At 39.1% G+C, this 12,929-nt stretch overlaps 1 protein-coding gene across 1 annotated transcript; it reads right to left on the reverse strand.

Moving 5' to 3' along the window:
- Nucleotides 1-769: 769 nt before the first annotated feature.
- On the reverse strand, nt 770-10,201 carry fam210b (family with sequence similarity 210 member B). Its single transcript, XM_053315775.1, has 3 exons — nt 9,525-10,201; nt 3,248-3,450; nt 770-1,838 (listed from the first exon to the last, which is right to left on the reverse strand). Exons 1-3 carry the CDS (start codon nt 10,035-10,037, stop codon nt 1,622-1,624), a joined length of 933 nt encoding a protein of 310 aa, XP_053171750.1. The 5' UTR covers nt 10,038-10,201; the 3' UTR covers nt 770-1,621.
- Nucleotides 10,202-12,929: the final 2,728 nt, after the last annotated feature.

Consider the following 12,929-nt stretch of genomic DNA (forward strand, 5'->3'; position numbering starts at 1 on the left):
ACAATGGAGAGTACAGAGTAGCTTTGATCCTGGATGAAAATGTGTTTAGAGGAAAATCTGCATTGTCCAAATCGTAGCAAACGGGTTCTGGTAGATCTTGTGTATTGAGAAAAAGTAATCATCCAACAAATGATTACTAAAACATTTGAATTCTGAAAACACCAGTTTGCTTCCTCTAAGATGGGGAAAAATTACCCTTTTTAATCTGATACAGTGAACATGTTTGCAAACAGTACCAATTTCAATTCTGGAGCAACACTAGTATTCATCTTGAGTCATAATCATGTTCACCTGATGAATGTAAGTCAAATATTAACTTTTCTTGTCACTCTCTTTTGGTCTCCACCAACATCCAGAGGAAATATTTGGCTCTTTAGCTGCTAAATGCTCCACTTTGTTTACCTGCTAGTTGCTGACCTTGTGTGCTGTTTGGTGCAGGTAGCTTTAATGTTAAACCTCCTTGTTGTGACTGGAAACAATGCTGATGAGAGCAGTGAACTGAATTAAAAGAGTTGCATGACAAAAAAACAATCAAAACAGTGAGGTGAAAGCTACTAAAAGGCTCTGAGCTGGGGGAGGGGCTGCAGAGTCAGATGATAATTCACTGTGGGTTTGTCACTATGAGCACCCCCTTTCACATAGTCATTTGATCCATTGTTGATATATTAAAAAAACAACCATCAATTACAAACTGTGGACAAATAATGTTATCAAATGTAATCAAATTGACTAGGTATGATAGGTATTTCGTAATAAAACACACCAAATATAAAAGAGAATGTCCCTTTTAATAGTTAAATACAATTTCACTCAATTGGGAAAAAACAAAACACAAAACAACCTCCGATCAATATTCTTCATCCAAAGCTTGCAATAAACTACAATCAGCTTCACTCAAAGATTAATGTACAAGCAATCATTGCTTGGGCAGTGGCATTTGGAAAATTAGACAACAAGGAGGAGGAAAGAGAATGCAGAAAAGAGGAGGAACGGCACAGCAAGAAGGGAGAAAGAGAGAGACTGAGAAGCAAAACAGAAGAAAATAAAAAGGAGGGTGAAAGAGAAGAGTTAAGTAAAGAGAAAAGGAGAGAGGTAGGAGACAGAGAACCTGAATTATTCTGCTGATTCATACAACACCAGGACATGGCCTAGTCAGCTTAAAGGGAACAGTGGAGAGCTCAGCTTTTTCCACTCTTCCCCATGGGGAACCTTCACAGCATTGAGACGAACCTGCTTACTGAAAAAAGCTTAGGACTCTAACTTAAAATCCCTGATCATACTTCCTGATTTTACAATACTTACTTCAGCCTTTTCAGCCTTTAATTCAGGTTTTTGGAATGCACATATATCAAGACATAACCCCAAATACACATGTTTAGAGAGCTGTCACACTTTCTTTCTTTTTTATCCTACAGTAACACAATTCAACACACTTGATTGTTACAACTGGAACTCATGTAGGAGCAAAATCAGAAATGTTTTCACCTGAATTCACAACTGTAGAAGACATTTCTAGTTGAATCAAAATGAATAAAGGATTCTTAGAGCATTTTAATTACAATCATTAACAGTCAGGATGTTTGTTGCTTAATGAGGCAGGAGAGGAGTACGGAGGGGGTCATCAGGGTGCAGGTGTGGGTGGTTTAAAGAGTCCAGTCTTTCTAAAATAGCGGACAATGAGAGGCACTGACACTAGAGTGATACTGATGCGAACGGGAGCAAAGAGTTTATGGATGGCGTACGCTAAAACGAAGGTGCTGGTCCCTGCTGCCATTTTAGACTGAACGACAGTCTCGTTGAAGCCCAGTTTGCACAGCAGTCCCGCCATATCGATCCCACTGAGGAGACAAATGACACATAAAAACTGGTTAGAAGTGCAATTCACATTTAACTCCACCAGAGGGAGCTGTGTTGAATAAGCAATGTTTCATAATAGTTTATTTAACAGCTATTTGACCCATTTTAAACTGGTGACATTAGCATAAGAGGCAACCCAAATTAAAGTGTATGAAATCAAGCAATTTAAAGAGGGTCTAAGAACCTACATGTGTCACTGCCTTTATGAGACAGACTTTTGTAGGCTTTGTAGACTCGTAGCATTTTCATCAGGGAAATAAATAGAGGAAGAGTGTGTCAACACGAGGCTTAGAGCTGCTTCAATCAATACAGCGTCTTTGTCTCACATTAACAGCTCTGTTGCACTAAGCAAACTTTAGTCAGTTAATATGAGAATCCAACTGCACCCCGACAACTGTTTACCCAGCACACAGCACTGTATTAGCGGGCCACATGCCTGGGCTGTTTGGCCGCACAGCGATAATGCTCAAAGGTTATTGGCTACAGAGTCAGTTTTCAGGTCGAAGGGTCATTATTGGCTATATGAGGAAATCTCCAAGCTGTCAGATAATCTCTGCCAACTCTCTGGTATTCAGACTCCTGGCACACTGCCTGATGGACAGACAGGCCTGAAAATGATCTGGAATGGATGCGAATGCCAAAACTGTCCCACTTTAGCTTTTGGTCTGTCACCACCAAAACAAGATTACAAAATTCATAAAATACACGAATATAGTGTCACAGATTTTACATTCTGCACATCTTGTTGTGAAGTTAAAACTCCTAAAACACTTGTCAGATGAGAAGATGAACTTGTTTTATTCATGAGCTCAAAACGATTTGTGTCTGTCTGATTCAGCCAGCAGTAGTATTTCAATACCTACAGTGTGTATATGTATGTGTGTATAAACATAAAGAAATAAAATGTGGTTGACTAAGTGGAAATTTTCAAGAGCCTGTACTTTGCTTCTCTCATATAAATATGTCCCATTTGCGCCAGACATTCTGCATGCCTCTGTAAAAGCAGCCCATAGGTCAGTCATTTCCTGTGAGCTCCTCAACTTTAAAGGAAACTTTACACTCTGATGCTCTAACACGCTGCAAGATAATGTCAGGAAGTGATGTTTGATGTATTGCTGAGTGATTTTCTGTCTAATATATTGGGTGTGTTGTGGTCTATTACATAGTGTCCCTTCAACCTGCTTAATGTACTTTCACAAAACACTTTGAAAAGTACTCAGGGAGGACCTTAGAATATGTTGCATCGAGGTTAGGTGTAGCAGAAATGCATCTCTCTTCCTCTTGTAGTGATTACAAATATGATGAAGATTGAATATAAACACACAATAAAAATGCTTGATTCATGGATCTGAAACTGTGATGTGTTGTCAATAATCTGATGTTTTGTTACCTTGACACAAGGAGGTAGAACATTCCCAGGGACATGAGGGAGATCCCAATGTGAAAGGAAACTCCCACAGCACCATACTCCTTAAAGACTTTTTTTAGCTGTTGGGTCTTGTTGAGCTTGCCTCCCTCTGGCTCAGGCTCCCCTGGGTGCTTCACAGTAGATGAGGAGGTGGTGGTAGAGGCCTCCTTTAAATTCTGCTCATCCTGGATGAAGAGAGAGAGAGAGAGGGGAAAAAAGGAGGGAGTGAGCAGGGTGAAATGAAACAAGAGGATGAATCAAGAATCAATTCTTGGTGCTATAGGAAGCAGAGGGAGAGAGCCTGTCTGTAAGAAGACAAACCTTCAGATCGATGGCAGGGGAAAAAACAGAGGATATGAATGGCAAAGAGGAAGTGGATTAAAATTGCGAGTATAGTTTCCACTCAGCATACGAAATCATGACACTTCACATTAGTATTCCAAAGGCCGAGTCAAACTACAGAACTGACGGAGCTGCAAGACGGAGACTTCACGTCTGCTCCAGCTGGTTTAACTAAATGCTCCAAAAACCTGATCCTCTAATCACTGCAGTTTAATATTAAGGGGAATCATGCAATACTGACGTCAACGAGTGGAATGTGTGTGTGTGTGTGTGTGTATAATGTGTTAATGAGTTAGTTTAGTACTTAGTTATTTTTAGTACTAATTACTCATTTATTTTATTATTTTATAAGCACCTTCTTTCTTTTTTACTTATGGTACCATAAGGATTGCTTCAATTTTGTTGTACAATGCCAATAAAGACCATTTTAAACATCTAAACTTGACCATAATTTGGATTTAAACACAAAAGGCAGGGCTGCAATAACAATTATTTTAATTATTGATTAATCAGTTGATTATTTCTTGAATTGAACATAGTTATCAGGTCTAAAAAAAGGTCAGCAAATTTAAAAAAAGAAAAGTGTCAGTTTCCAAAAGGCCCAGGATGACGCCCTCAAATATTTCATCTTTGTCCTCAACCCAAAGATATTCACTTTACTATCATAGAGGAGTAAAGAAACCAGAAAACATTCACATTTGAGGATTTGGAGTCAGGGAATTTTACCATTTCTTTAAAATAACAAACAGAATGAATCGATAATCAAAGTAGCTGGTGATTAATGTAATAGTTAATAATATTTTGTAGCGCTACAAGAAACCAATTATTTTGCTTTTATGTCCACTTGATGTGAGTTGACCATGTTTATTAATAAGAGAGTTGCTAATGGCTTTCTAAAAGCAATTTAATGGCATTTACAAAGCTCTAAGTAGGTAAACATTTTAGTGATGAACTTTATCCTTTAAAAATGCCAAATAGGTTACTGCTGTTTACATTTACAGGGTATTACTGAACCACTCAGTGCTTTCATAAAATCCCAAAAATGTAGCAAAACAAGTATCTAAATGCACCACAATGATTTTATCTTTAAAAGCAGCAGACTCCCTCAGTCACCAAATGTGCATGTTGGGGGTGTTTAGTTCAAAACTGAGCTAAAACATGCATCCTTTTTTTATTTTTAGGACAGATAGAGAAATGCATGTGTTGTCATATACACATGATAGTCATTTAAAACATGAGGTCATCTAAGTAGGTCAAACAAAGCCAGTACCTTTTTATGAGCTTCCTCTATTCATAGTGCAGCCGAGTCAGCTGATTAAATATAGACTGCGTGTGTGGTTTAGGTAATTCTCTGGCACACACTCCCCCTTTCACACATACTCATGAGCGAAGTCAGTCACTCTTTCTAGCAAACACAAACACACGCGCACACACACTCACAAAGAGCCTCTCATAAGCACACAAAAACACATTACTGCATTTGTGACCTCCAGACACACCACTCTCCAAGATGAACAAGCCCCAGACACAATTCAGCTGTCTGACATGTAGCAGGGAGCAGGCAGGTCACTCCAGTATGTGCTGGCAACAAAACAGATTAGTGAAGTACAACAATGAGAGCAACACAGCAGAAGATTGAGCTGCAACAGTACATTGATGGCATGGACATGTGACTCACAGAGGGCAGAGAGTAAACCTAGAGTATGTTTACAGCAAAGCGTGTATATTAACTTAATCCTCCCTCTGGTTAAAGCACCATGGGATCTGTTTTTAACTAATCATCACAACCTGCAAAGGGATCAGGGATTAAAGCAAGAAACCATTTGTAAGCCTGAAAAGTTATCCAGCGGGAAATGTGTGCAATGTATTGAATTAAGTATTACATGAATTTAAAACTGCTCTATGCTTGAAATGCCTGAGGGACTTCAACCTCTGAGGTGTTATAGTCTGAAAAGATAATAATATTAAGACATTTACCCTTCAACACGTTATGAATTGCAAGAGCACACACTTTAATCTTGGGTAAAATTAAATTAGAGAACTTAATGTAATCAGTATTGAATTGAGCAAACAAGGATTTGTAGCGTTCTACAATGAAGAGTTGCAACAATTAGTCACACTGGATTAGTCTATTGCCAGAAAATGTAATCAATTAATTGTTTCAATCAAAGTTTTCAAACCAAAATGGCAAAAAAGTAGCTACTTTCAGCTTCTCAAATATGATGATGTCATACTTTTGTTTATCACATGATAGTAATCTGAATGTTTTGGTTTTGAACTGTTAGTGAGACAGAACCAGACATCTGAAGACCTCATGTAATAGTTAACTATTTTCTGATGTTCTACAGACCAAAGGATTCATTGATTAATGCAGAAACTAATCAGCATATTAACTCCAATAAAAATAATTATTAGTTGCAGCCCAACTACAGTCATTGTCACCTCTCACTCAAAACCTAATTCTTTGGACATTATTTTTGATTAATTACAATACCAATATCTCAGTGCTCATTACGTCAGTGTTGTGATATTGTATATGATATTTTAAACTGCCAGGTTTACACACAATCTACACTTTCTAAGGATATGATACAAAACCTCTTTTTTCAGATAATATCTGGTAGTGTGCTCCTTTGGGAATTAAGATCCTTTTAGGGTCATAATGAGAGTATTACATAATAGCAGATCAAGACAACAGGAGTTTAAAGAATAAATCATTACTGAATCACATAGGAAGAGTTGTCCAACTGGAAGCCTGTGTCAATCAGTGTAGAATTAAAAGGATTACTTTTTCAGTAAATATCTGAATGAAATCTGAGTAAACAAGATTCTGTACTACTGTCTGTAAAGTTTTTGTGCTGCAGACACAAATCAGTTACTGCTCAGGAAAAAGAGGTTTCAAACACAGAAGCTGAAGTAGACATATTCTTTATATTACATATTTTTTCCAGCGCTGTAGTTAGGTGCACATATGACACCTCACAGGCCAGTCTGTTTAATCACAAGATCATACATTTACTTGATCACCCTGCTGGATTAATGCAAAGACACCCAAATACCTTTTTACAGAGTCCTTTCAGGTAGCTAAGGGTTTTAATTATTATTGAGGATACTGGCTGAACAGAATTACAATGTTACAGCTTTATTGCCCAGGGTTGTTTAACTGAAATGGGACAGTAAAAGGCTTCAGGCATTGTGTCCAGTGCTTCCATCTGGGGCAAGTTATCCAAATATCTCCTCTGCCAGGAAGTAACACAATCCCTCTGTGAGAAAACAGGAAATAGCTCAGGCCAGTACGGCAACTCTTATTTTAGATAAAATATTGACATAGTACCCACAGAGGGGAGACAACCACCAAGTACAAGGCACACACAGCCTACTTTGGCCTATTTAAGATGCTATATGTAAGAATAGCCCTGGCCTGTCCTGTTTCATAATACCCCTTTGTACTTTAAGAGGCGGTAGTGAATCTCTGTAGCGTCCAGTCTGCCTTCAGTCTAATATGAGAGGATGAAGAAGCCTATTGTTCACAGTGAATTATTACGTTGTCAAGGTAACAAATGCTACAGAGACATTATAGCCAGGTAATGGCTCCTCACACATCCAAAAACACCGGAGCAGATTTCCTAACAGGCATTATGAAAATTACAACCGTTTTTAGCCTAGCAACATAACTTCTTCTAATGTTACACTGAGGGTATACTGGACGCTACAGTGACTCACTATCGCCTCCTGAGGTAAAAAGTGGCATTACAGGACAGTATGCACCACAGTTATTGTTAAATATAGCACCTTTAATGGGAAATGTATTATTACAGAAACTTATCAAGATGGGAAATGTGTGTATGTGTGCTGTCACTGTTATTATCACAGAAACTCCAATACAGAATAGTTAACAACCATACGGATAATATGCTTTTAAGGGGTATGTAAAAGAGTTACCTTATCTCTCGCAGATATTAGAAAATACTTTATTGAATAGATTATATGCACCTCAGCTATAAAACAAACCGAAGTTTTATGGCTACAATAAGTTATACTGCATAGTTATATTCTCAATTTAAAACATGATTCATAACTTCTTCACTTTCCCTGTCTTCTTATTTGCTTTCAAACATGAAATCATCCCAATCATAATTCTCCCTTTGAGATATTTGCATATGTTACACATTCAGTTGGAAACCAGTGACAATGTGCAACAGGGAACGTTCAAGTTCAACGTTAAAGATCTCTCCTGACAAGTGTATTCAACTAATCTGTTTCAGGAAAAAAGACTGTAATAAAGCAGATGTTGGCACAATGCAGGGAATGTCTTACATACAGTAACTTCTATTCAGATCTTTTTCTGCTTGTTTCAGACTGACTGACTTCCTTTGTGGGCCTGGGTCAGACAATTAATCAAGAGGGCAAAAACAATGAAGAAGAAGCAAACAGGAGAAAAACAAGCTGATCCGGTCTCATCTCTGTAATTTGTCTTGCTAAATTTTGGCCTGAACCTCTTGGGTGAAGCCACGGCCCAGTGACGTATTCACTGGTCTGTCAACAATGGACAATAGAAAGGCCGTCGTGGCCAAGGGAACTGGCCTTTTGCTTTTCAGAGGCAAGTCAGGCCAAGCTAAAAGCAAAGGCAGGCAGCAGCATGGGAGGGTCATGTGAGCGGGCGGCCAAAGAGAGTTGTGCCAGGGAGGGTGTATAGGAGGGGAACAGTGGGACTGCTGTGTCTGATAACAGCTTTTCAGAGGCATGAAAACACATGCACACATGCAAAGTCACAGTGGCAGGCAAACACAGACAAAGACACACTCACAGGCACACACACACACTAACAGTGGAAGTGGTTATGCGGTGGACCCGTCCTGTCAGAGGCTAAAACTGAAGCTAAAAGGTGACGGCTAGGTGGTCTTGAAATGAAGAGAGTCAAACTACAGCAGCAGGATGTAGAATTAAATGTATTATTAAGAGATGCCGACCAGTTTAAACACTTAATAAAAATGGCAGAATAGTGGTTTATATTTGAAATTGACAAAATCGCTACAGAAGAATAGTGTTTTTTTCAGCATACTGTACAAAACTATCTTAGATGATGATCACTCAAGTCAGTTTTTGCTAAAGAATAGTAACTAGATTAGTTCTGAGCAGAACTGGTTCAAGCTTCCCAAATGTGAATATTTCTTCTATGATAATAAATCCATTATCTGCGTGTTTCAGACTATGATCGGATGAAACAAAACAGTTTAGAATAATTATGGACTCAGGGAACTTGGGATGGACATTTTTCAAACTTAACTGACATTTTATGAAACACACAAATAATTGATAAGCTGAGAAAGTAATGGGAATTGTTATTGAGAAGAATAGTTAGTTGCAGCCCTAAACATATTATTTCTGTCATCAGCACACATAGGCACCACCAATATAGATTTTTGACATTACAACTAGCCAATTATGATAGAAATTTGAAGCATCCAGTGTACACACACTAAAAATATACCATACACTGAAGTCAAAGGAATTAAAATGATATCTGGAGCTCTCTCTCTCTCTCTCTCTCTCTCTCAGCTCAGTGAATGACTTCTGCTGCTTGTCATTCAAGTTATGAAAGCAGTTTAATTATGCATGGCCCACAGAGTTCCCTGCAGATGTTGACAGCCCGCATATTTTGCGCGTCACGGCGTGTTGTATAACAAGACTGCCTGCTTACATGATGGCAACTTACTGAAGATAGCCAGCCAGGCAGCTCCTTGCATTTTTCATGGTTTTGTGTTCTCTCCTGGCGCCACCAGGACAGAGACCCAGACTCCATGATCACCACCAGTTGAAAACATCCCGCTGAGCAGGCTCAGACCCGGACCTGTGAGCTCGTATTAAGTGCTCACTGGGAGCAAGACAAACACTTGAGTTGAATAGCTTCATTTACCCCTTTGTTGTTGCTGTCAGCCGTCTGTCCCTCTGCGGCGGCGTCCCGCTTCTTTGCGTCCGTGGATGAAGCTCTGCTCTGCGTCATGTTCCCGGTGGAGCAGCGTGGACTGAAAGTGGAGACCCCCCAGTTACCTGTAAACAAAACGCTCCCCAGCTGCCCCCCTCTACTGCTGCTGCTATGGCGCCTGATTGCATGAACGATCGGCAGCCTGGAGACATCTGAATGAACGCCTTCACTTTGTACACTTCTGGAGAGATTCGCCGCTCGGTCCAAGTTCCTCCAGTCCGGGTTCCAGGTCTGCACGGGCCCCGGTCGTTGCTTCCTCAGGTGTGCAAGCGTTGAACCAACACTGAGAGACCGGTATCCCTGCAACGTGTGGCTGCTCTTGCGTAATGTCAGAGTGACGTCCGTCAGTGTGTTTGCTTTGACTTGCAGTAGAAATGAGCCCGGTGACTTGTAAGCCTGATCCAGAGCCGCTGCACACCGCCGAGCTGCACCACACTGAAACATTATCGACGGTCCCAAAATGAGCTCCGTGGATCAGACACGCACATACACAAATGAAATGATGCGAATGAATGGTTTAAAACAGACTAATTATGACAGTAAGTAGCTGGAAACATGTTGCCCTCTGCCTCCCGTTCTCTTGTTGACCGATTATCTCAGGCAGCCAATGGGAGCTAACGCGCGCGCAATCGCAGATAGTCCGCGTGGAGTGAAGGGAGGGAGGGAGGGAGGGGGTATTTAAAGGTGTAACATGTCAACTCATAACTGAGTTAGCTTTTTTAGTTCTTCCTCAAAATGAGTTTCGGGGACTCCCAGGGAAACTTGAGGGACTTCCGGGGAGTCTCCAGAAATTAATTTCACTATCTATCGTATAAGAACTATCATTATTATCTGCCCACCTACAATATAGAATAGTGGGTCTTAAAGTGGTCTATTGGGCCCCCCAGTTTTCTGTGAGGGGCTGTTAGAGGGTTCCTAGCAGAAAGTAACACTTTCCATAAGTAACACAATGAGGCTATTTTTGACAGGTAGCATACAATTTCTCTAATACAACATATAAAAGCCAGAATCTCATAAAATAGGTGTCTTGGGTCTAAATTGTGTCAGTTTAAGCCCTTGGTGTGGAAATAGTTTGAGAACCACTGAGTTACATCATGAAACATGCTGATTTGTTGCTGATGACTCACTTGTTAAAAGGCGTGAAGTTGTTTTCTTTAAGATCATGCTCCACTTCAGCATAACTGAGAGCAAGAGCAGCTTTTGAATACCACTCAGATAGAGATCAGCTGACTCTTTGTAGACTTCATTTTTTATTGATTAATTTAAACCAGGTTAGAGCACATGTTATGTTAGGTAAGTCACTGTTGTAAGGTGCAACAAAAACATGAATAAAGTAATTTACAACAATTACAACAAGAGTAACTCATGTCGTGAACAACACAACGACAAAAAGCACTACATAATACATGCATGAAAATGAAGACAGCAGAAAGTATGACAAAGATTTTAACACAACAGTATAGAATGGAGTTAGAATATCAATAATGTAATTTTATATCCAATGATATTTTATTTGGAGAGAAATGTGTTTGACTAATCCAACAAATGAAATCCCTGAATCAAACTAATTCATCACTGATGAAAAATAATCATGTAAAATCCATTATGACCATGAAGCTGACCTGCTCATTGATTTGTAGAATTAAACACAATGGACTAAAGCATCTAGATATATTACACATCTATGATATTCAGTATAGAAAAATGTTTTGATGGTAGACATATGAATATATGACTTTATTAGTCACATGATGAGGAAACATAAAATACTTTAGCAGCAAAGTGGATAGCAAAAAAAGTGTCAATAGAAAGAATAAATAATAATATATCATAGTACAGTACACATATCATCCCACCCCAAATACAGAAAATGCCAGTTTTGAATGGTTGACTCCTCGACCTATTGGTGGGATGTTATGTTACGAGGAGATAACGCTGTTTAGAAAAAAAAGAAAAGATATCAAATGTCAACTGTTAACATGCTGGACTGTAGCAGACCAGATCCTAGTTTATGCAGTTTTTATCTTTTCTTTAGATTAAACCAACAGCATGTTCCACATTTGCTCTTCTCTTCATTTTTCTCATGTAAATTTGCATACATGTTCAAAACCGATAGAACTGTTTACCAGCCTAAAAAGGAAGTGGTGAAAGCACGAGATGGGAAATCTAACATTTAGCTTAATGTGACAAAACTGGAGCATAGTTCCTAAAATAGTTCAGTGTGATATATCAAAGAGTGATCCGTGTGAATGTCACATGGTATTCTTGCAGTGCAACTATTTCCCTTTGACATTTACACATTTACACCTTCTTTTTCTTCTTACAAACACCTTAAAGGAATGCATACACACACACACAGGGTAAAAAGTTGTGAGAGAAATGGAAAGCAAGTGAGTAGGAGTTGAGATAAAGCAGAGGGTGGGGTGTTTGGCAGGAAGCCATGAAAAATGTTATTCAGTCAGTGCAGTGACAAAGTCTCTGACCTCTTCTCAGCAAAGTCACAAAGTCAGCATGTGGGCTGATTGTAAAAGAGTCATCTAGTCACCCTGTTTATTTGTTGTTGGGTAAATTAGCCCTTTACTTCTAAGAACAGATATTATGCAGTCAGCACGGGACAGCACTGACTATAACCGTTAAAAACATTTCCATATCTTAGTATCAGATATGCGGTTAAGGAGTACACCCCTGTTCTTTATCTGTGTGAAAGGGTTCCAGCTGAGAACAGTACAGAGAGAATGAAATGGAAACTGTAGCTGTGACTGTAGCTCAGAATTGATATATTTACACCATAATGAAGGTCACAAGGGTGTAAAGGTTGAGACAGGCCTCTGTGTAGTACTGAATGAGGGAAGTCAGAACATGCCTAGACATCCAGGTTAATCTGGGCTACATTTGGTTTAAAAGTGCACATTTACTAGATTTAGTGGTTTCAACAGTATTTCAGTGATGATATCTCAATGTGTATCTGCTTCACATTAAAATATTGTTGCTGAAATGCTGTTGAAGCAACAGATATGCAACTGTTAACCTACACTCTCACTTTGATCTAAATTTAGCCGCATGCTGTTGTAATTTGGTGGTTTGTTGTTTGGGGGATGAGCAGTTCATTCAGTTGTAGGATGACTCTGCTGTTTTGAAGTTGTAGAGCAACACGTGTCACTTCATTTTAACACACAAAACATGTTTTGAGTTAAATAATCCATCCATAGTTCTAGTTAGTTATACAAGCACATTGTAGTTATGACTGTAGAAGTGTTTTTGCTTATTTTGTCCACACCTCGTAGATTGTGTTTCCTCTTTAAAAAAATGAATCAGGACAATGTGTTGTTGCTTCAT

This window comes from Scomber japonicus, chromosome 3 (assembly GCF_027409825.1).
Source record: "Scomber japonicus isolate fScoJap1 chromosome 3, fScoJap1.pri, whole genome shotgun sequence".
NCBI classification, from domain to species: Eukaryota; Metazoa; Chordata; class Actinopteri; order Scombriformes; family Scombridae; genus Scomber; species Scomber japonicus.